The 26,160-nt window shown below is 36.2% G+C and overlaps 1 protein-coding gene and 1 long non-coding RNA gene across 3 annotated transcripts in view; one reads left to right on the plus strand and one right to left on the minus strand.

The window, feature by feature from the left end:
* Positions 1-3,818, minus strand: part of LOC136245058 (uncharacterized) — a 29,312-nt gene extending 25,494 nt beyond the window's left edge. The window contains exons 1-3 of one of the 2 annotated variants that reach the window (XM_066036568.1): positions 2,819-3,818; positions 762-866; positions 385-531 (exon numbers count right to left, since the gene is read on the minus strand). In XM_066036568.1, the coding sequence (XP_065892640.1) occupies positions 385-531; positions 762-866; positions 2,819-3,691 (1,125 nt within the window). In that variant the 5' untranslated portion in view covers positions 3,692-3,818. The remainder of the gene's footprint in view (positions 1-384; positions 532-761; positions 867-2,818) is intronic. The other variant, XM_066036567.1, reaches the window with a different exon arrangement.
* Positions 3,819-7,023: 3,205 nt separating this feature from the next.
* LOC136245623 (uncharacterized) lies at positions 7,024-9,168 on the plus strand. Its single transcript, XR_010696021.1, has 2 exons — positions 7,024-7,181; positions 8,930-9,168. It is a non-coding gene; the product is annotated as an uncharacterized lncRNA (long non-coding RNA).
* Positions 9,169-26,160: the final 16,992 nt, after the last annotated feature.

Genomic DNA, 26,160 nt, shown 5'->3' on the forward strand with positions numbered 1-26,160 from the left:
CTTTCTATGTTCATTAATATGGGCATAAATGGAGCAATTACACTTTATAATTACATAGTCCTACTAATTAAAAACAGAGCTTGACTTTTTCAATCAAAAGCTGGTTGGCACAAATCATATCTCTCAGTAAATTAAGTGTTTGCTGGCATTTCAGAGGTATGTAGGTTATTCCCCTCCCCATACTTTTCTTTAAAAAACTACTATGTACTTTATATACACGCATTTCAGCTCTGCTCCCATTCAGAATACAAATTTGGTCAGGTCTCATTCTGAAGGTACCATAGTCCCCATTTAGTCAACTAAGGTGTATATGGCTTCTAGACCCTCCCCCTTTCCACCACCTATGATATTCACAGGATTAGTAAAACATACACAGTAACTTGCCAGAGGTATAGAATCCTGCTTTACATGAGTGTTTGGCATAGAAATCTTCCGACGGAACAAAAGCAGAGAATGCACAGCATTTGGTGAATCTGGGAAAATGCTTGGGATTGGATGATGAGAATGATCTTGTGGAATTCTCTTAGTATTCTGAAAAATAAAATCAATGCATGTATATATGCCCACTCAGAGATATTGTGAAAAGCAAGCCAAGCAACTGAGTAGGAAGCATGGCTATGGTGTGAGTGTGTAGTTGTATTGGTGCACTATCCATTCATGGTCAAACAGTAGGCATACTTTGTTTTGTTGCACCATTCAGTTTAACTATTGACATTCCCTGTACAAAAATTTTAATATATAGACATGACAAAAGTACGTACCTCATAATTGGGACGATAGGGAAGAGTGGGCGATAAGACATTAGGAAAGCTATAGCTATGCCTCATTCCACAAGGTAGCTTTTTTCTTGGGTTGACAGCAATGATCTACAGATGTCACAAGAATATACCCAATCACATAAACCAAACTGCATACATGCACAGTAGCACACAGAGGGTAATGAAGGAAATCTGTATTGTGCACAAGTATGTATACAGTGCTCCTTATCTGACCCTCTTGGGACCAAGACATATTCAGATGATCACAAAGTTCAAATAATCAAAGCCCATTCATTTACATACAGAGTACTGTTATACGCTAATATAACATGCCTCTTAGACAAAATACTCTAATAGAGCAGTCATTTACTGTTTGGATAACCAAGCGTTTAGATAACTGAGTGAATACTGTATTATATGTATGAATTTGGTTCTAAGTTGAGCGATTAATGCTCCATTCACAGGTCTGCACTTCCACTGCATTTAATTTATGTGTTTTTGTTATTAACTGTTGATAATAGTCAGTAGTAGCTTACTCTACTTTATGAAAGTGATAGCAATATGTATAGGTTGTAGTGTAGTAAAGGGAATAGCAGGGGTATATCCAGGGTGGTTTCCAAATTTGGTAGTGAGTGTATGGGTCTGAAGCCAGCTGCTGACAGTTTTTGAACACATTAAAATGTAAAATGTTTCAAGGTCTGTGATTTTGTGGGTAGTATAAACCATTTTTAATATTATATTTATGTACTAAATGTTAATCAGTTATGTTTTATGACCGGTCAGGTATTGTAGTGATCCAAATGGCTACATATTCAATTTCACAAACTGAAATGGAATACTTTTAAATTTCAAGTTAGTCTTACGTGTATTCTGCTATGAATGTTATATTAGAATAGTTAGACTGCTGTATTAGAATACATCTGACTGCTTTATTAGAGTATCTTGAGCAGTAAAGGGTTTTTCAATACATAATGATGTTTGAAGCATAGTAAGATTCCTAATACACTGTAGCTATACTTCCCTGCCCTGTTCCCATTTATCATGTATATTTGTGCAGTTAAACTAAGATAGTCTGGTGCTGCAAGTCTACAAGTTAAAATTTTACAAGGAGGTTTCTGGAACCCCAGGAACCCCCACCCCCCGGAGGAAGTGTAGTATTGTTTACATACAAAACTCAGCCTGCATCACAGGTAAGCACTACATGATGCTACATCCTACATTATGTAGTACAAATTCATTTCATTGTCAGTAAGTTAAATGTCATGTAGAATCTGATATGTACTATTACATGTATGGTGGACTACATGACAGGTACTATACTAACACCACATAACTGTGTGGTAGACATATTATAGGTATGCACAATAGTACAGTTGTCTGCTTATGTAGCTACACACAGTTCTGCTGTTTAAATTTACCTGATGCTCAGTGATGGCCTCATGTTTTTTAAAAGTGACATGTACATCAGTATACATGCAACATAGCTACATGGATTTTAATACTTGTTTCCATTACATTATGGGGAGATGGTACTGCATAGTGCTTAACTATTTATTATTACTATGACAAGTTCTGTGTTGCAAGTCAAGTACCAATGCTACGGTATTAAAGTGCTAATTATGTAATGTCTTGCTACCAATATAAGTTAAATATTATCAAATAATGCATAATAGGACAGGTACTACTAGAACTGTGCACATTGTTTACACCTGTGTGGTAAACATATAAGCATACATTATGTATGCTCTACCACATAGACTAAATGTAATTTGTGGTTTATAAAGGCAAGCTTAATTATAAGTTGTAGGGAATTCAAGCACGTTTGGCTCTACATCCTTGCATTTAACATGCTGTAAACAATGAATGATGATAGCTAGAAGCTTCATTTAAAATAATATAATTCTTAGATGATGGGTGCTCTTTTTGGTGCAAACCTCGCTTTGATATATGCATTGGGTGATGAAAAAATTGCTGGATGCCATCAGGATAAGGATGGTCAGATGGACAGACAACTTTATAGCTTTATAAGATGGATAGATGATAGACACGTTGTGATTTACCTTTAATGATTCTGACAAGATGTTTATGTTGGGACGTACTGATGGATCATTATCCAGACACCTTTGTACCAGTGACCTTAACTCATCAGCTACCCCAACCATCATATCTATATAACGCTGACGACGTTCAGTTTCAGTAAATCCTCTCACACAACGCGTCATGGGATCAAATTCTGCTATTGCTGTTGGAGTAGGCCATTCTTCATTGATCACAAATAATGCAACTCCACCAAATGAGAAAATATCTAGTGAGGTATCATATACTGGTTTGTCAATGAGGGACTCTGGTGGCATAAAGTCAGCAGTTCCTGGAGCTGTTGTTAGCGTACTACGTCTGCTTGTATTCTTGTCAGCTTGGATCATTTTAGCCACACCCAAGTCTCCAATTTTAGCTACCAGTTTGTCAGTCAACATCACATTATTGGGAGATAGATCACGGTGGATTACTGGTGGATCACGTGTGTGTAAGTAAGCCAATCCATGTGATATGTCAAGCAAAATGGAGTGCTTTGTTTTGATTTCAACGTTTGGCTTGTTCCTGAGAAAAGACGTCAGGCTTTGATCCATCAACTCCATAACGATAACAGGAAGATAAGAATTCCTGTTTAGATAGTAGATTCCCATAAACTGCACAATCTTCGGGTGTGCCAGGACACTGCATTGATAGCACTCACGTAGAAAACTTTTCTTTATCGCCTGTTTTTGCTCTTCTCCGACTTCTTCCACCAGGATTGAGTGAATCTCTTTCGCCGCATAAACATGTCCATCATATTTCACCGTAAAAACCTTCGCGTAAGCACCACGTCCTAGTTCTCTGCCATCGACTTCTACTTTCGTAAGAGTCACTTGTTTTAGCAATTCTTCAGAGTCCATTTTGGCTGAAAATATATAGATATATTTTGGCTGAAAATCAGTCGAGACTAGCCTTCGGACAGTACGTTTTATAGCTAGCTAGCTACGCTACGATCTTCCGTGCAGATTTGTCATGCATAGCTAGCTATATAGCTATACATGGATGAGAGAATAGTGATCGAGGAAGTGATTGCCGGTGATTGCACAGCCGAAACATATGCGGTCTTCACTTCCGTATTTGGTCATGCAATGAGAGAAGCAACATCCTGGGGAATCCCATGTTCTTTTAGCGGAGTCATTTGATTCACTGGGCCGACTATAGGCTGTCATTTGATTACACCATAAATTATGTAGCTAATCTGATGATGATAACGTCATAATTTGATAATTACATGTACAATATAATTTAATAGTTGACAAATCTAGTCTCAGGGTTTTACCAAAATACAACCCAGCCGGCCTTAATTTCATCAAATTTTCTAACACTACCGTAACTATCTCCAAATCTGCTGTAAGGAAATGTTACCAAAGTATCTTAGTCTCCGAGAGGATATTTTTGGCTAGAAATAGTAAAGAGTGGCTGGATATGACTATAGTATTAGCTAATTTATATTGTTTCTTTTGTAATTTTTTTTTATATTCACACTCTTGCCATGCCTACGCAGGTTCTTCCTTAGGACCATATGACATACACACGGTCGTATGTGACCGAGGACTATCATACATTCTTCAATTTATGTACTTCCATCATTTCATAATTGATGGTTTTCTCTCTGTAATAATAACTGGAGCCCTGACAAGACAATTGTATGTAGCTATTAATAAAACTGATTTATGATTAAAGGGAGACTACATCAGCTCAAAAGAGCATTGCCTTATAAATGCAATACACAACTTATGACACAAAACAAAACAAAGATTACAATCAAACAAAATAACACAGTACTAACAATACAGTCTTTTAAACAATGTCTTAAAATTAGCAACTAAATATTTATATCAACAGTTCAACAGATCCCATGATATATATATATATATATATATATATATATATATATATATATATATATATATACTTATAGCTACGGATACAAAACTGCACATTCATGCACAGCTGGCTGCACGACATGCATGCTTGTCTTGACTTCTGTATTATTTTAGTCATTATTAGTCACTATCATAGGGACCCACACAGGAAGCCTGTGTAGCAGGGAGTCAGAAACATGATACTATAACTCTGTAGAATGCAGAAAAAACTCAGACCATGCAGGTGGTGACCGGGCAAGTTCCTGAGCCACAGCCACACAGCTTGGGATTCAGCTCTGCATTCAACCTGTACATCATAACGGCTTCCGTGTTTTCACTATAGGGGTTGGTTGATTATAAGAGAAGTCTTTGTAGACCATTACAACCACATCCAGGAAATCCTATACACATCTGTTAGGTTGTAAAGGACTAGACAGATTGGAAAAAAAATCATCATTAAAGAGATGATAAAAATGTTTTACAACATTAGTTGATATTGAGAATGGGCTGTACAGATTTTAAAATTAATTTATGGAGAGTGTTGTGGCAACATCTTGTACTATCCTTTGTGTTATATAGTGTTTGTTCTATTATCTAATCAGGGTGGTACAGCCTGTACAAGCCTACAAGGGTGCTCTCCTCAGATACACAAACAAAGTCATTCAAATACAAAACAAATAAAAGGAGACAGAAACAGTTACAATAGTACACACCCTTGTGAGTATCCCTTCTGCCTAGTGCATGGCTCTTTTAGTGTCATACAGTGTTGGGCAAGTTACTTTTTAAAGACTTTAGTAGCTAGTTACATTTTAAAAGTAACTAGTTGCATTTTACATTATTACTTGCAACTGTACTATTTAGTTACAGTTATGTATTACCCATAAAATAAAGTAACTATAATAATATTACCTATTATATTACTTTGTGTCCACAGCCTTAAGCTGTCATCACATGTGAAACTACCACCTTATCACGTGACATGATTGCGTTGTTGGACAATGTGCAAATCTTGGTTATAAGTAAGAAGCTGGTGAATAAGCTTCATTCAGTAGGCTTCATTACTTCGTTGTGGCTAGGCATTACTCAGTGGATTACTAATGAGAGTAGTCACTTCGTTACTTGTAGTAATAATATTATGTAATATTAGATTTGTTACAGTAACTATATTACTTAGGTAACGTGTTACATTTGTAAGTAAAGTAACTTGAGTTATATTACCTTTTTTATAGCATATTTCGTTATATTACTTAGTTACCACAAAAAGTAATAATATTGCTTAACACATTACATATTAAGTAACGCGTTACTCCCAACACTGGTGTCATATACATAGTTTGTCAGCTTTGTCATTCTGTTTCATGCTTACTATTAGCTACATTGTCTTACAATTTGACAGTAATTAATGGTCCACATTATACAAGTTTCCTCTCTTAACTATATGCATATAGGTACAAGCACTGAAATTTTCAGCAGAGAAATGCCAAATGATAGCTGCTGCTATGTTCTTCTTATATGGTAGCAATGCCATGTGCCTCAGAGGTTTGAAGGAGTCAGTGGGTGATTCATTTTGAGTTTCGTCATTTGTAAAAAAAATGATTTTTTATCAGTTAAAGAATGTTACAAAATAAAACAACAGAATTCAAAAGTTCAATTAATAGCTACTTCAAAATTAAACTTTACATTAGGCCCCTATTTGGTGATTATTAGTTTCTCATCCACCGCCCGCATCCTTCTTAAGCTACCGCATGGTAAGCCATTATTTACTCTGTGCATGCTCAGAAGAACACGTGATACCAAACTGTTATAATTTTGTTGATTAACGCTACAATGCGCTATATATCACCAGAACTGTTGTTTTCCTTAGCAAATTGCTGCAGTGCCAGTTGCAATCGTGCTCTATCGACTTCATCAAAGCAGGCTTTCAGCTGACTGTCGAAAAACAGTTGGCAATCACGAAAAGTAGAATCAGCTGGTGAAGGAAATGTTTGTAGTAAGAAAGAAAGACAATTTGGACAAGGTCTGTACATCAGTGTGTTAATATTATAAAATAATGGCATAATGGTAATACCCTCCCACCCGCATCATAATAATCAGAAAGGCTGGATGAGAAACTAATAATCACCGAATAGGGGCCTTATGGCAATTCAGCAATGTTTGCAAATCCTATTAATGTCCTTTTTGTTTCCATAAATAGGATTTGCAGACATTGCAGACAGACATGACATGTCTACTATATTTTTCAAATATGCACGTGTTCCCTCCTTAGTGCAGTCATAGATACTAGACTTATAATAGGGATTGGCAACGCACTATATACAAAATTATTATTTTCGTAAATTAATGCGCGTTTCGCTGTTTCGCTGTTTCGCTGGTGAAGTAAAAGATGGTGGAGCCTTTGAGTGACAGGTACTCGAGCAGGCGTGCAGTGCACGTATTCTTCGTGCGTTAAAGCTGAAGCTATGGCTATATGAAGTACATTGGATGGGTAAGTTTCTTATTTGTGTGTTTTAGCGCGCTGTCATTTTGTTGTTTACTGTGGAGTTCAACGCTATTTACCGTTGTGTAGTTTTCTTGAAGTGACACAACGTTCCTAAACGGTGTTAACATTTCCCACCCTTTTATTTTGACCTTGGAAGTGTTAATGGATCAAATTTTCTAACAATAGGGGCGTTGTTTGAGGGAGAATGCCCATTTACAGGGCATTCCAGAGCGATATTTGTACAAGTTAGATAGTTTTACTGAGCTTCGTGAACTACTTTCTGAAGAGTTTCCAAGGTTCAATACAAATGTTAACTTTGGAGAATGTCACTCCATATTAGGGCTGAGCGATACTGCCATTTTAGTATCACGATCAATACTAAAGCCACTATTCACGATACTGAATAGTTCACGATACTTACAAATAAGTCAATCATAGCTGGTGCTACATAGCATATTGCTCAGCATTCCTGCAGGAAGTCCTTATAGGTGATAGCAAACTAGCCACTATCATTTTTACAGTAACAGTTATTATAACACATGCTTTGAGGTTGTTATGGTGTTCACACCTCTCTGCAGGGGAAACCAGATGGGTGGACTTTATCATTTACAAGGATTCTTAGCCTAGTACTGCATAACAAATGGATTTTTAATGGCAGTAATGTACAGGCATGGTATCATGATAGTTAATAACAAAATATCGCGATATCGATACTTTCAAAATATCGCGATATATCGCTAAAACGGTAGTATAGTTTATGAATCCTTCCTGTTACTTTCGTGTAGGCAGATTTTAAAATGAGCAACAGAAAATTTCACATGTATAGTCTTAGCATCAGAACTTTGATGAAAGGAGAGAAATTACAAGAAATTCAAGGTTGGAAGACCACCTAAGAACCAGAGGGAAGAATATAACAGATAATGATCTAGTGTGTGCTCTTTAGCAATGGTCTCAAACTGGGTTTTTGGAATTACATTGATGCTATTGCTGAAAGTTTTGCTTTAATGTGTGTGTGCCTGGCTGCTATACTATTACCAAAAGCTTTGCTTTAGTGTGTGCGTGTGTGTGACTTTGTAGTACAAAAGTGTGTTTTTGTGTTTGCCTTTTGTGTGTGTGCTGCATTACCAACACATAGGTGTGGTAATGAGAAAACAATGGGTGAAATGTTTTTCGAACTTGTTTCAAATAAATTACCCTCTTCATGAATATAATTATGCACATAATAATACGACTTGACTTAATATGACGTTTACCAACTACCTCAGTAAACAATCTGATGAAATTGCATATTGCACAAAGGTATCTAATCTCCTTTGGTATTAGTCTTACATGCCAGACATTTTGTTTGGGGACTGCAAGTAAATTACCTGGTCACTGTTCTCCATATTCCATGATCACAGCTGGAGTGTTGACAGGGCTAACTCTACACATTGTATAGTTCACATTATTATGGTTGAATGTGCCTTTTTTTTGCTGAACTTTGAAAGTACTGTGGGCTTAGGTTCTTGACTTGCCCAATACAGTTGAATCTGGTTCACTATGTATATGTAAATTTATCACTTTTAGTGCAAAAAATATGATGACATAATTTATTGTATTTTGGGAAAATTTGTGCAACAGAAACCAGGAGTCTTTCCTGCTGCCCACATAAAATATCTGGCAGGAGAAATTTCTCTGGTGTAATGAATTATTTGTGGTGTGTTTATGTAGTAGTCTTAATTTGATTTTTGATTTATGATTTATTGTGATGCTAGGTAAGCTGTTAGCATCTGAGTGAGCAGTTGCAGAACCAACAGACCTGCTGGCAGACGATGGATTCAGAAGTATAACACAAGACAAGCTGCAACAGGCCCATGCAAGAGTAGAGCAAGAATCAACCTCCTAGTCGGATTTGCAATGTTTACATCATGTAGTTTTATATGACATGTAAATAATAGCCTGGCAAGGTGTTGTTATTTGTAACTTGAGTTGTATGGCACACGAATCAAAGTTGTATAGGGTGTATGAACTGTGCTGTTTGATCCTGTGTGACAGTACTGCCTCATGGATATGGGATGTCCCTCATTGTTGAGATCAAGGATGATGCTTCACTGACTTCAAATTCAGTTTATGGTCTGGTGTACATAATAGGTCTTACTCCTACTAGAGTTCAGGAGCTGTAAAAGGAGGGGCACACCCAGTCTGCTACAGTATCTCATTTGAACTTGAGTGGTCTAAACTGATGGAGTGTAATCATCAATGCTGACTTCAAAGGTTCAGATACACTCTAATAAAGCAGTCGGTAACTCTAATAGAACAGTCAGTGCTTGAAGTGTGAGTAATTTGTGGTTCTGTACAGGTAAGCCAGAGAGATGTGAGGATGTCCTATAGTTAAATTTATGCTTTAGCAGATTAGCTACAACTTCTCGGCATACAGTTTTGTCCAGATACAATGTGGGTGAGGGAAAATTGTTCCGCCATATAAGAGAAAGTTATTAATCTCAGCTGCTTAACTCTCATCTCTTAGTCTTGTCTTCTCACTGTCGCAATGCGAGAGATAAAGACGAAGGCACCTTCGCTGCACTGCATAAAGACGTAAGGCAGTGCAGTGAAGGTGCCTTGCGTCTAGTGTTTTTATGTAACACATACATACCAACGTTGAAACCGGGTCACTACTGCTGACCCGGATGACCCACTGACCCGGATTAATTTTTTTTTTTTTTTCAATTTATTTAAACAGGGAAGGTAGCATCAGCAAAGCTGTTTTTCAGCTACGCCCTGTATACAGCATACATGTATAAAACTACATACATTTACAAATTAATATTAACTACAATTAAAGCCAAGACGTGTTTCGGCTAGTCTCGAGCGAGCAAACGAGTCTACATTTTGAGCGTTCGATTCGTGTTGAGTAAATATTGCAACTTCAGCCTAGCTGTAGGTTGAAGACCAAAAAAAAAAAAAAAGGTCTTCACCTACTGACAATAGCTACCCCTCACCATAGATACCCTCAGTTTCGTGCTGCATACTGCACTTACTAGCAAATGGGCGTAGTTGAGCGTATGTTGGTAATGCGATAAGTGGGCGTGGCTCACGAAAGAGCTACGCGATAGCGTTTATAAGTTTCCACGTCGTCAAACGAACAATTTCGTTTCTCACGTGATCCAATCCGGATGACCCGACCCGGTTTCAACGCTGATACATACTGTAACTTTTTGTTCACAACTAGTAATTGTAGCATACGTACACTTATTGATTGTAACATACACTTCACTATTGTTGATTTTACATCCTAGGCACACCAGCTGTGCTGTCTGCCTAGTAATTAATAACAAAGAATAAAGGCAGGTTTCACTTCCGTACTGAAATTCCATCACGCATGCTAGCAAGAATCCCTAATGGAGCTACGTACCTTTAAAGACTAAATCTTCGTGGAAACACATGAAACACTCTCAGTAGCATAGCGGCACTATGATTGCGGTTAGCTGCGGTTAGCTGCATGGTAGTGACTTGAAAATTCCTAACAGTATTACGGGAAAGCGAAACGCGGATTATTTCCGTTTACGCCTCCGTTGCCAATCCCTATTATAAGTCTAGTATCTATGGTGTAGTGTATGGGCTAAGGTCAGTTCAGGTGGCGTTTAGCCATAGATGATAAATACAATACTATAATTCTGTGCATATTTCATGTTACCTTGATTATATGAGTGAAAAAATTGATAAAGTATATCCGATACTACAAGGCTGCTATATTCACACTTCCAATACAAAGTGTAATGGAAGCACTTGTGAAGTGCAGATACTTTCCCGAAAGTTGACCTAAAATGTAAAGTGATATAATTGTAACGTACTGCAATTTAGCTACATAAGTGATGAGTAGTATTGACTATTGCAGTAGTACAAAGTTTCACAAATCATGCAGTGTTTGATGCACTCCATTATATTGGGTCTAAGTTTTGATGTCAGAGCTTTGACTCCCTCCATGTCCAGCTTCTTATGGGTCCCCAGTTGGATGATGTACTATGATGTGACAAACTTCTTACTCTGAGTGTGAACCATAACAAACTGCCATCCACTTTGTCAATAATAACTCCTTGTCTCAAATACTATGCTTTCATTAACTATATATGTAAGTGACGATACTCTGCATGACTGCATGCATGCATGTATGGACAAATATATATATATATATATACTCTGGGTCAACTCGAGGAGACATACGAAACAAGTTTCATGCAGCAGTGCAATGGACTACCAGTAACAGTACATGGAATTGGAACTTATACACCAACAACATTAAATTTTTGTGTATTTGTATTATATAGCTTTGAAGACAATAATAATAATTTTGTCATGATTGCACTTGCTGTCATCACACACTATACAAACATATTCACTCAAATAGCTATTATTTCATTCAGTCATGATGCAGTGTATAATTATATCTAAACACTAGGCTACAAATTGAGGCATTCCACTACACGTTTACAACATCTTATTGCTGATGATAATGAAAGCAATCATATGCAATTTGATATGGTTTCATTATACAATTTGTGAGGTATTATTAACACATAATTTACATTCACAAACTGACGCACACCTGCTCAGCCTCTCATACGAGTTCTGGATCTGAAGAACTAGACCAGACAAGACACTAATTTAGGTTAAACAAGACATTCATCGCTAGTGACAAGTGAGGTCTTTTGTGATAAACTCTAATACTCCTGTGGTTGAAGGAAAAAGCCATAAACACACAGATTAATATTGTTGTCTAACAACCTTAGGTAGTAGGGTTTAAAGTGTCCAGGATAAAAGTAAACATTCAACTGCAGCTGTGATTTCTCTATTGGAGTAGTTACTTGATTGCTGTGTTAGAGTATTTCATTGCTTTTTAATGAAGAGTATTTAACAGCACATAATTTTGTGCATTTATGAATGCATTAATGGTTTTGTGACATGCATGATTGTACTTACTGTCATCACACACTTCAAACATACAGACACATTCACCCACACATTATGTCATTCCAGGTGTCAGGTGCTACGAAAGGGGGCTAGTTGTACCTAAAAGCTGGTTGTAAATGACTTTTGACTATAGTTGTAAATGGTGACTGGGCTAGTTAGTTGTAAAACTTAAGACAAAAATATCTACTTGGACCACAGAAAAGTATAAGCTCAGTTATAATATGTTGTACATCTTAACTTGGGGATTTGACTAAGATCCATACATTTCATGGTATAGCTACTCTTCCAACTATAGTTCTTACAGTCCATGCACTTTAAAATAAAAATGAGGCTTGTATGTATGTATATACATAGTTCATATTTTGTCCCTGTAGCTTGTTATTTTCTAGATCTCAACCATTTCTCTAAAATTGCTTCCAGATTCAATCTTGGCACATTTGACAAAGTTCCAGTAAAGAGAAAAACTGTAGGGATTTCTGATTAAATAGTGGGGTCTGGGGCATCCTCCCTAGAAAATTTTTTGAAATGTAAGCACACAAGTCCTCTCTTTACTCTAACTGTTTGGACAATCATGGCAATATACAGCACAAAAGTGCTTACATATTATGGCCCTCTCTAGTTAGAAAAAATAATTTTTGCCACTGCCAGGTGTACGAGTGCTGGTTCACTGGGTTGGTGTAATCAGGCAGCCAAAGGCTTTGCTTTGATTTTGTTGTGTTAATGCAAAAATAATTGTTGTAAATTAATAAAATTATCTCACCAATTGTATGTAAAACTACATGCAAATTGTGTGTCTACTGTGATTGTTCTAACCAGTTGTCAATAAGATGCAGTACATGTGAAGGACCTCAATTGTAGCCTAGTAATGTTATAGATATTATACTGATATACTGCAAGATATAACAAGGTATATATATTTGCATTACTTAGCTACGAGATGAATATTCCTGGGGCAGGACTGGTATAACCAGAAGGAGGCTATACCCTGTCCCACTGGTGAAGGTGTGGGCACCTGAAGTCCCACCTGAACCTTACCTAATCCATGCACTCTGACTGTGTGACACATATAGTTGGTAATTTTTCCAATAATAATGTTACAACTGGGTGGGCTGCATTCCCAGTTGATAACTTCAGGTCCCCATTATTAAACAGCTGGATAGATTGGAGCAATGTGAGTAAAGGTCTTGCTTAAGGAAACAACAACAATAGCAACTGAGATACTCGGGCATCAAACTTGATCCCGTGTAAACAGCTGGGTAATTTGTATATATCAATGTGAGTAAAGTTTCTACACACACACACACACACACACACACACACACACACACACACACACACACACACACACACACACACACACACACACACACACACACACACACACACACACACACACACACACACACACACACACACACACACAATGCAAAAAAAAGCAAAACAAAACCTCCAGTAGCTATGCGAAACATAGCTATTGCCGCTCAGTGAACCAGCACTGGGATGCCTGTGCACCACTCAGGCACTTGAGTCTTGTGCAGGTAAATCCAGGGATAGTAACCCACAGGAGGACTGTCCAGGTCTCATGGAGAGAGGCCAGGAACCTAAAGTTCTGCAATGACCCCAGCACCACTAAGCGAGACAAGGACAGTTAGGCATTTACTCCCCCAGGTACCCATTGATTTTACAGCTGGGTAGGCTTCTTCCCCAGTTGACACCAAGCCACCAAGTCCCCATTTAAACAGCTGGGTAGACTGGAGCAATGTGTCCTTGCTCAATGAAACAACAACACCAAAGTGGCTCAACCGGGAATCGAACCTGGGACCTTTTGATTACCAGGCCAATGTCCTAACCACCTGGCTATGCTGCCCCACACACATACACACACAAACATACATAAACACACACACACACACACACACACACACACACACACACACACACACACACACACACACACACACACACACACACACCTACTCAGCCTGTTTGTTATAAGCTGTAGGATCTGAAGAACTGGACCAGACGATGCATTAGTTTATAATACTATCACTGGTGACAAGTCATTCATGTAAATTCTGCTACTCCCATAATTCAAGGAATTCTAAATAACCAATGCTGAACAGCCAGCATGGGATAAACACATAACCAAATTTGCAAACTGAATCATGTCAAATGTATAGAGAACTACACATTGAAAGTAATTGTGTGGATAATAATGTATATGCGTGACTTCAGTTCTCAGTGAAGAAGGACATTTACACACTGTAATAGACTTCAATAGTGAACTGTATCAAATTAAGTTTGTTAACTGATTTATTAATTGTCTGAGCTAAACACTGGGGATCATTCTAAATGTATAGTAATACATCTCTTCTTGTGTTAACCACCTGATTATACTGTAGTTATCAGCTTAATAAGTTTTAACTACGTGCATTAGGAAATATTTTAACTGAGGTGAGCAGGCACTAAATCCTGCAGATCAAACAACATACTGTAGATGAAGTAGATATAGAAGTGGTAGAACAATCACATTACCAAATGTACAAGATATTGCAATGATAAAAACGACAGAATGCAACCAGACCGGCATCCTTCTTGCATTGCATTTCACTACTTTTATGAAAATAGGCAGGTACCCTGTAGCACCAGACCATACAAAGGTGATATCCTGGATCTCTTAAAACAAGAGTTGCCTTAAGCATTTTATCTACTGGTTTAACTGCAGCTCGTTAACTGAAGGATGAATGTTCATGACTGTATAATTATGATGTCCTGATAAACCTAAACACATTACATTATCCTCTTTTAACAATGAAGAGGTCCAGTTACTCAATGAAATGTACTTTGCTACACAACAACGTGACAACATATAGCACAAAAATGTAATTTATTGTATCACAATAAATTGAAGTTAACATGCATGCTGTAGATATTGCAATATAGCACTATATGAACTTGCACATAATTTCTGTGACCTAAGTGCACGCTATAGCGTAAGGGTGCGCTATGATCTAAGCACGTGAAGTACTGTTGAGATGGTTTCAAGTATTGTGTAATCAACAAACTGGTTTACCAGGTTTGCGGTCACGTGACATGCCACGTTCTTGAAAGGTGAATGGCCTGGTTAAAGAAAAGTTCCCACCCACCCGCCCACTATTTGGATATAAATTAGATATATGTGCACATATAGGCATGGTTGCTTGTACAGTACGTATAAGGTATACAATTTGTTAGAACTTTGGTTACTTATTATTTATTTTAGCTAGGTGGTGACTGAGGATTGAGGGCAGATGAATTAGATGCTAGTTATGTAGCTGTAATGTGTTATGCCAATGTTAATGTTCATGACATAGCTTGGTCTGTCATTTTGGTTGCTGGTGATCGATTGCTGCAGTTTGATATGTCTTAGTGGTTTGCTATCATCACTTGCAAATGCTATGTTCATTCATCTACCCTATTTATGGAAGAACTTACTGCCCGCCCTATGATTTCCTCAGTTGCCCGTTATTCATCCAAACTCATCCTCTCTAGATCAGATATTATATGATCTATATATTGTCATGTCATGCATGATCTCATGTAGATATAATCTTACTTGCTATTATGGTATCATTATATTCTTGTTGCATGATTGTTGAACTTGTGTATTGTCACGTACACTACTGGCTTTGTGGGAAAATGTTATGTGATTAGCATTAGGAAAAAGAGTAGGCAATGCAGAGCTTGGTGCGGTGGAAGGGTGGATAGCTAGGTTAATAAATGTATTATATATATGAGCACATATGTGTAATTTAATCCTCTATAAATAATGGTGGTTGCCACTATTCCCAGGGGTGGCCCCCAGCAACCAACATGTTAATATGTACTTCGAACACAAAAGCTAATTTTAACACCCCCCTCAGTTTCAGGTTAAGGCTAGTCAAGTTGTAAAAAAATAGTTTTTAACCAATATTACCTATATGAAATGTACCCCAAAGATGTATAAAAGCATGTAGGTGGATATGGTAATATTTCTAAAGGTTTCCAAGTTAGTTATAAGTTTAGCAATTTTTCATTTTCAAGAAACAGATATACGTATAACTTAAATGTGTAACTATGACCATGGCTACTTTATTATGCTTAAATACTTTTACTACAATATTAATGTAGCTAAATGCACGTATATAACTGTAATTGTAACTATATACTGAAAGTAAACTGAAATGCCATCTTAATACTGAAACAATTAATTTAGTGTCTTGTAGCTACGTATAATATTATGCTATGTCCTGTTTCTTGTTTCTGGATGTCTACATTACTTTTGAGTTCAGTAATTCTACTAAATGCACTGGTATATATATACATACAATACTGTGATTACATTATGTTGTACAGTGCACATGCTTAAAGCACTTGGAAACTTTTTAAAATGTGTTCATTGATAGTCTACCAAAGGCTCTCGATACTCGCGATAGTTGAAAGTAACTTCCGGAACATTGCAAAGCTCAAGACTTTGCACAGTTGACCTGTTAGTGACCCATCTTTTAACAGTTTTCACACTTTGTTGTATCTTGTACCTGATCACTCCACCACACATGTAAGTGATGATGTGGTACAGCACAATAAGAGCAAAATGAACTGCTGCAGTGGTATTCACAACATGCACAATGTTCATATTTGTATTATTTAGTGAAAAAATGTGTAAAGTTTGGAGGTTTAGAAATATGAGTTGTTCTTGATAATTCTGGTATTTGCTTTTAAAGGGATGTACCATGCCAGTCATAGCACACATTATTGCTATGATAAAATTGCTTACTTTAAAATACACAGTTGTACTAAGTGTGGAAATCCCAAGGAACACTACACGTATCACTAGCTGAAAACCAGTCCAGTAGTAAAATTTGTCTTTGTATGGTCCTTGGTAAGCATCCAGGAAAGGCTTGAATTTGTTGATACAATAAAATCTTTGTAGAGGTCTGTTGAACAACAGTATAATACTGAACGGCACTTGTAATAGGAATATTAAGAGACATGTTGTAAACAAAACAATAAATCTCACTCCAAGTAGTGACACATTAGCATCTATTGACCACACTAATGTATACTGTTCACTGGGTAGTTGAGTGATGGCGGAATAAGAGAACAAGACACTGGATACTGTGTGAAGGATCTTAGTATAAGACAACAAGAATAGTGTAGCAAGAACTGGTAGTGCTCTACGTGCAGTGAGCCTCTGTATTCTAGTAGAGTATCGACTTGTTATGATGAGTAATGTAGCAATGAAAATTAGATATAAAGGGAATGCTAACTGTAGCCACATCTTAGCATAGTCATCCATACCATTGAAGAAACATATTTGAATACCCAAATCAAGATTAGCTAGTGATGTTAATGTATTGGATAATGTTAACTCATTAAACAAAGCTGATGCATTAATGCCAGTAATATTTACATACAAAATAAAGGCATTAATAGTTCCATCAGTCACTGTGAGGTTTAGAATAAAGAGTATTAAGACCAACACAAGACCTGCTATTGCCATAGGTATAATGAGAAACAGGTAGTAATTGGGACAGTGTTGACATTTATTAGAAGCAAGAATAGTGCTGAAGCCTTGTTGACATTGTCCGCACAAGACACCAGATCTATTAAATTGACACTGTGAGTTGGGAGTAGATAAATTCAAATGTGATGGATGAGAGAGACAGTAATGGAATGGACATTGCAGAGAAATTTTATATATGTAAGACTTGTTGTAAGCTGTGGTTGATATCCAACTGTTAGCTGGGCGTAATATAGTTTGGTCATTTATGTTGCAACCTAACACTCCAAGTTTCATAAGTTTTGGATAACACACACATATTTGATTTACTTTAATAAATCCAGGTGGACAAGAAAGTGGTCTTATGTAGAATATGTTAAGATTATCATATGAGTCACCAAAAGTTTTCAGATATACTGCACACCAGTTATCATCAGGGAATACAATTGTATTACTCACTCTGGTACAAATGCTGCCAATAACTTCCATCTTCTTGTAAGCATCAACAATGATACAAGGTGACACATACAATTGTACAACATCAGATTCAAAATCAATTTTTACTTTGGACTTGTTGTTATGTTTTTTGACATAAATGTACATGCCAAGTGTTTGTCCAGGATATAAATAGCCCAGCTGGTTTTTGCTACAATCAGTATACGTGTGTGTACTAACATTGTGACACAAGCAAATGGTTTTGTGGTCATAATTTTGCTGTGTCATATTGTATGTACCTGAACTGTTCACATATTTTATGTACTTATTATTGACATCAATTGGTATGGAATCTGCAAATACTGAATTGTTTACCCAATGGCAATCTTTTATTGGAACATTGTTGTAACAGTGATAGCCAGTGTAAAAATTATTATGAAAAATGACCGAGTAATATTTGCTCTGCTTGCCAGATAATAATTTGATACTATAGTATTGAAAAATACAAAATGGAAAAGCTATTTGTTTGATTCCAAAAATTGAGCAAATGTGATTTTCATAGAAAACTAACTCCCCCCCTGCTATGATAACAAATTCAACACACTCTTCACATCTAAAGTCTATGATGTTATGCGCTATGTTATATGAAAAGTTTAATTCTGCTTGGTTTATTGATATCACACTAAGGGAATTAAGATTAATCATTGTTCCAAAAATGTTCTCAGAAAAAGTTATCTTATTCATAAATGATAGAAAAATGTTGGATACGTAAATTAAATTCATCTCATTGTTTGCACTGTTATAGAAAAAGTTTGAATTTTGTAATACAAGGTTTCCAGACCATTGACTTGTAAATTGTGATTGTAGCAACTGAGAATTACTGTTATTGAGGAAATAACATGTAGAGAATTCTGCATTTGTATTTGACAGTGATATTAGTACATTGTTTAGCACATTATTAAAAAAGAGACAATTTAAAAAGCTAAACCATACCATATCTGTTGAATTTACAATTTCTGCATTACTCCTCACCAATGCTCCATTGCTCGCTATGTTATTTATGAACTGGCATTCATTAAACTGTATCATTGCTTCACTGGCACTTTTTAAGTACATAAAATGAAAAATAAAAGCCGTGTCAAAATAGCAATTTATTACTTTACACTTAAGTATTTGTATTGTTGCTGTACCACTAATCTCAGAATATAGTAGGTGACTGCTTGACAATAGATGGCTAGTTACTATGTTTGCTAACTGCAGCATCACGCCATAAGATGTTTGCCTCACATTTAAGTTTATCAAACTAACAGTGTCACAGTAATCTCTACTAAAAGGAGTATAATGATTAATAGAGACAGTAGCATTATAAACCTTTGTTGTTTTTGTACTTGGTTCAATATTATACATTAAAATTCCATAACATAATATGTGACTCAATTTGCCTATGATGTTTACTGTGATCAAAGCATATGACGGATGACAGGGATCACCTTTATGGATATGCAAATGGTTTAGGACAACAAAGTTGCACTCCTTGATGAAAACTGCTGCACTTTCTAAACCACCATGTTGTAAAACGAATTGACTAACACAGTTCTGAATCACCAACTTGGATATTATCAAGTTAGTAATTTCAAGAAATGTAATAGAAACACCAGCAAGGTATTCACACTGGATGACTGCATCAGGTGTTGTATTATTAGTAATACTATTCCCAATGAGTGAAATGTTGTGGATGTTTTGTATGATGAGAGAGATGTGAAGGTGATGTATTCCTGGCAGGAAGAGTAGTTGAGTGTTAGAGGTGAAGTATTTGGTGGTATTGAGCAGGTAGTGCCGTAGGTTATGACAATGATGACATGTAGTGTTAGGATAGTAGTGGTCATCAGGTATAACATTGTAGACACTACCAGTTGCAATACTTTGGAATGATATCAGCAGTAACACAGAGTAACAACTCATAATCAATGACATCTGAAAATTTGCACTGAGGTTGCTTTATCTATAATAGTCCTCACTATTGTGAAGTAAACATATATCCCATTACATGCAGCATATGGTTCATCATTACATATTATTATACGTACTAAATACACGAGAATAACTTTTAATGTATGTATCTCACAGTTATATTGTATTGTAAACTACAGAGGAGGGAGGGAGGGAGTCTAATTTGATTATGGTTCAAAATTACCTATAGTTAAGTTGTCGGTGGAACATAAATAAATTTACACTTCGATTGATGGTCTCCTTAGTTTTTATTGTAATGATCTCTACTAGCTTGTAAAATTACTAACACTTGTATGTATACACATGATTGACATGAATGTTTGTATGTGCATGTATGTGTACAACTTTGCCAACCTTGAGTGCAAAAACTAGCTGTGTACATAAATTCTAATAATATTTAAGTTATGTATTGCTTGTATCACTCACATACCTCACGAATACTGCACTCCACCTGAGAAGAGTTGTGTATAGGTAAAAAATGGCTTATGCATATACAGCTGTACTTCTTGCATGTACGTACAAAGGTTCACAAAGTGTTCTCTGTAATTTAATATTTGTCTGCATGCACCATTTATGTGTAATAGCTGTACTATGTAAAGCAACAGTTAAATAGATGTCATGATCAACATCCTTTCATTGCAATTTTAATTTCATAAAATGTTTACATGTAGATATGTACGCACCAAACAAACACCATGCTATACATGCATTCAAAAATGTGAAAGTAGATGTTTCCATGTAATAAACAGTGCTAAAGATTAAATTGTAAATATTAACTAACTACAGAGAATCTGAAATCCATTATGTACATGGCTGTGTTGACCTTTTCTTTCAGTTTGTATATACACTTCTACTGTATACAGCTACACATAGGTCTCATCCCACCATGATGAAGGTTTTTTCAACTACATATTATCTTTTTCATATAACAAACCTGAACTTTTCCTGTACACAGAATGTTGTTAACCTAGAACTTCAGTGCTCATGACTTTGACAGAAACATATTCTATCCATCATCATTGAGTGTACATGTGTAACAAGCGTAAGGAAAATAACAAGCTAGTAAGGATCACTATAATGTATAAGCAATGGAGATCACTTAGCTGTTTTCCTATTAATAGCATGTAGGTGTATTGCTATTAATAGCATGTAGGTGTATTGCTATTTATGTTGGGTAAAGGGTATAGCAGCAATTCAGGTGATAATTTCTCTTGTTAAACATGTCTTGTCTTTTACATTAAGTGCAGCAGCTTTCTGTTCAACTGCTCCTTCAAGTTTCCAGCATAGCAAAATACATTTAAGAAGACTGTCTGGTCGTACAAAGGAACAGGTTTCTGGGATAGAAGACCAGCAAAGTGATTATAATAATGGTGGCTTCCTAGCCCAAGCTAATGAAAATTGAACATATGTATAAAAGGAGTCAGGGATCCACACTCACTGCTATTATTTTAATGGTCTCTAGTACCTTACACAGTTTCTATGTGGACTTGTTTATTGACTTTTTGCAACAAAACACATCAGTAGTAACATGACACAAATTGGTCAGTCAAATACTCAGTTACAATCAAGTTCCTGTATAATAAAGTAGTTGGCTTTGATAGTGAGGCCAGCCACCCCTAGTAAGCAACTACACTCACAGTAGAGAAGAATTGGAAGATATATACACTATGATGATTTGCCTTTTATCAGGGAGAAATTTCTAGTAGATTGCTATACAATGGGAAAAGTTTGCTGTACATTTCAAATGATGTGTATAAGAGTTTACTATCTTGTAAAACATAGATTCACACCATGTTGTAAATCATAATGATGTCACCATGCATGGAGTAGTATTTTAATGATAGTAATACAATCATTTCTCATAAAGTGGTGACTAATAGATGGCACTATAACTTTGTTACATTTCTTTGAACCTTTACAACTACATGTGTAATTGGGGGACCCAGAACAATGTTGCCAGATTAATACTGAGCTCAAAAAAAGTCCTTTAAGTAGAGCTGTAGAGGTGGGAAGGTGTAGGGTTCAAAGTCATGATGTATTTACCATTTAGTTCTATACAACAGTTTCTACATATCTGTGAAACCTCAAGACTTTATCATGTACCACGGTAGTGGTACATAATAGGGATCAGGCAGAAATTTTTCAAAACACTCTAATAGAACGCACGCCAAAAGCAGCCTTCCGGGCTTTAGATTTTATTTCTAAAACATTCTAGACCTTTCTTTTGTGTTTACAACACTAGCCAACAAGTATTAAAAGTAAGGGAAATGGTTTTAGGTGTTTTTTAAAATTTTGAAAATGGTTAGATTCTCCATCTTCTTCTTTCTTTCTTGTTTCGCGCGCCTACAGCTCGTAGGAAGTAGATATCAGCCCTAAAAACGTATGGCGTATTTAAAAAACATTCGTACCCAGGTCTGTGTGGTATTAAAATCTTCCCTCTCTAATGCGATTGCGAGATATAGAGCAAGAATCACTCTTCGAGACGCCATTCGATCGAGAAGCCATACAGATGATAATATAGAATTGTTTAAAATTCCATTGCTTTAGCTCACAGGACTAAAATGCATCAAGTTGTATCACACTAAACATTAAACATAACTATTGTTCACTGAAACTCGGGTTTTAGACTTCCTTCATTACGAGACAGTGAAGGGGGTGTGGCCCGCACCTCGTCACTTAAACTATTACTGTACGCCTTTCGTGTATACTTTCTATTATATTCTTCAGCTGTTTACCAGCTAAGAGTCGACATAACAAGGCTTGTAAGCTATTGGAACACAATGGTAAATTTCGAATTGAAAAGGGGTGTGTCCCTTCCGTACGCGATTGAAAAATAAAAAGCGGGATACTCCGTATACTCAGCACTTTAATTGGAGTCGACCACGTTTTGTCAAGCGTGTGTTTTACTCGTGTTGAGATTTCGCACCGCTTCGTTGCAGTAAACGGTCACACTAGTGGATTTATCTACTCGTCAAAGGAAAGTGGTATTGTTTACTGTATTGTTAACTGTATTGTTAACTAATTGTTTATTAAACTTATTTATGTAATTGTTTATTGCCAGTTGATATTACAATGGGTTTCTTTATTAAACAATCATGTACTGTTGAACGTATATTTAAGAAGTAGTCCATGTGCATGGACATGAAAAAAATCATGAAACTAGTGGGGCAAAAAAATTATTAATTTTCAACAAGTAGAATAGGGATCAAAGATTTGATTTTGAAAAAAACTGCGTAAACAAGAAGTAATAGGGATGATAATCCACAAAATTCTATGCATCATCAGTTCAAAGCAAGTTATTTGAATAGTGTACACTCAATTTGCGATTCCTATTTCAACTTGTGGTTAAATTTTGTTAAAATGTTGAAATAGGAATCGCAAATTGAGTGTACACTATTCAAATAACTTGCTTTGAACTGATGATGCATAGAATTTTGTGGATTATCATCCCTATTACTTCTTGTTTACGCAGTTTTTTTCAAAATCAAATCTTTGATCCCTATTCTACTTGTTGAAAATTAATAATTTTTTTGCCCCACTAGTTATATATGCACTTGCATTAAATAATAATAATGTAGTTACAGTATGTAAGAATCAGTTCTATTGATGCAAGAAGGAATGTTGATATATTAAAATTGCTGCACTATTAAAAAAAAAACTGCAATGTATTTGTGTGTGTGCACACGCATTAAACTTAACATCTCAGTATAATGCAGGATCAATCTTCAACATCATTCATCACTTCCATTAGGGACTCAAGATATTGATTACAATTATTATTTTGTGATTTCCTGTATACAGATACATAATGTAAAGTAAACACATCAATGATTCACAGATACTTTTGATCACATGTAAGGACAATTGGGACCATATTAATGTTTGTAGTTTGTCTCATTGCCATTGCAGTGGTATTTATTGACCTCTGCAATATAAACTCCATTATACATAATTACATATAAGACATTACATTAGCAATGACAGCTAAAATATATAGCAAACAAGAGGATAATGCTGGAAAAGTTATTTGGAACCAAGTGTGTCTCATTTTCACAAATTTCCTACTGGGCTAAGTATACCATACCCATGGTATGGTGCTGTAAGTGCAAGTATTCATACAGAACAGTGACTGTCCTTTGTATACCAGAATGCATACGATGACTGAATATTTGACTGTTCTATTAGAGTATCTTGTGCAAATTATTGGTTTAAAGATGGGTATAAGTCAAAGGGGTACACTTGTTCCCCACTGTGCACCCCCCCTTGGATCCACCACAGTCTGTTAACTGATTGTCAGTTTTGGCTGAGCTAAATGCTGAGAATAGTTTTAAAAACACATAAATCTAGTACTTAATATGTACGTACATCTTCTTGTGTTGGTCACCTGATTAAACTTATTAACATAACAAGTTTTGAACACATATGTAGGAAATATTATGTATGCTAAATGGGAATAGTTTGGCATACATGTGGCTTTCAGAAAAAGTCTTACTGAAAGCTCAGCTGTATATTATAGGTAATTGTGGAAATACAGAATTTGCTAACTGTAAAAGTTGTGCCAGCATTATAACATGTGGTAGATGGTGACCGTGACAATACTCTATGTCAGATGACAGGTAAGTGTATTAAACCTTGTCCACATTATCAAATGTCAGTGATCTCAGTAGCAATAAGGAAGTTGTTACATGGATGTGCATGACAATAACCATTTAATTTGTACTTCAGCTTGTCAATGGCATAGCTATGACCGAAGTAGGGACTAAATGTCAACTAGTATAGCTGCAAGTATAGACAATCTCCTTTGTTTCATTGCTTTTATCTGTGATCCTGATCAAATGTCTTGTGCTGTAAAGCCTTAATAAATAAACTAATATCCATTTGGTTCCACATGGGGTACTTTGAGATAATAAGTCACTCTCTAGAGTTCCTTGGATACATATACATGAAATTGACAAGAAGAAAACATCCTGACCACCTGGTAGACTCCTGTAAGTATTCGAGCATTAATTGGATGGCTGCAGGTTCAAGACTGCCTAGGTCCAGTCATGGATTTTTCTCCTTTCTCCAGCTTTTCAAACACACTTTCTGTAACAACTTTAAACAGGCTGTAGGACCAGGTGTCCACAGACCTTCAGCACTTGTGCTGTAAAGCCTTAATAAAAATAATAAAAAAGAAATTTCCTTACACGCAGTAACATAATTCATTACCATCACATATGAATAATGCCAGACACATTAGTCACATATTGTAACCGAACGTATGCCCCAAATATCAATGACTGAAATACAAAGTTTCCATTGCTGTAGGAAACCCACTTCAAAAATCCTGGCTACACTCTTGCTATAAGGAATCTCATAATGCTGGTTTGCTAGATTTTTATGTTTTGGCTGGATCCTACCAATAAAATGATTGGGTATTACCAGTGGAAGGTGGAAAAACGTGAATGGGATTGCCTGGAAGGTGAGAGACCACACGCTCAATATTGTTTTTACAAAGTATAACTTTTAATTAGCTAGCTATAGACTTTTTAATTTTTGTGTAATTATAAACGACTGGATTCACAAAATAATGATGTATAGCTAGCTATATGATTGTCTGATGTGATTTTAAAAATTGTGCTACAGTGGTTTTCTTGATCTAGAAGGTGACCCAAGGAGTGTACCCCATTTATACTGGGCAGACAACACAGTTGGTAATCTGGTATGCCCAGGAAGAAGACAGAATTACAGCAGAATTAGTACATATGAGTTAATTATTGTAATTATAAATTTGTTGAGCATATGTCACATAGTCAGTTGTATCTGTGGAATAGACTTGAGAACTTGCACTTGCACACACCACTGTACATGCACTGATTCTGTATCATATTATCGTTGTAACTGTATATTATGTTCTATTGTATCACACCTCACGCATGCGCACAGCTGATCTGTACCTTGTGTATCATTAATCACTGAGATATTTTGCAGACAAGCTACAGACATGTGTCTAAACTGCAATAGTTAAATGATAATCAATTGGCATTTTCATTGGTCAATACTTGTAGTAGATTGAGATACTATAATAGCACT

This window comes from Dysidea avara, chromosome 15, assembly GCF_963678975.1.
Source record: "Dysidea avara chromosome 15, odDysAvar1.4, whole genome shotgun sequence".
Taxonomy (NCBI): Eukaryota; Metazoa; Porifera; class Demospongiae; order Dictyoceratida; family Dysideidae; genus Dysidea; species Dysidea avara.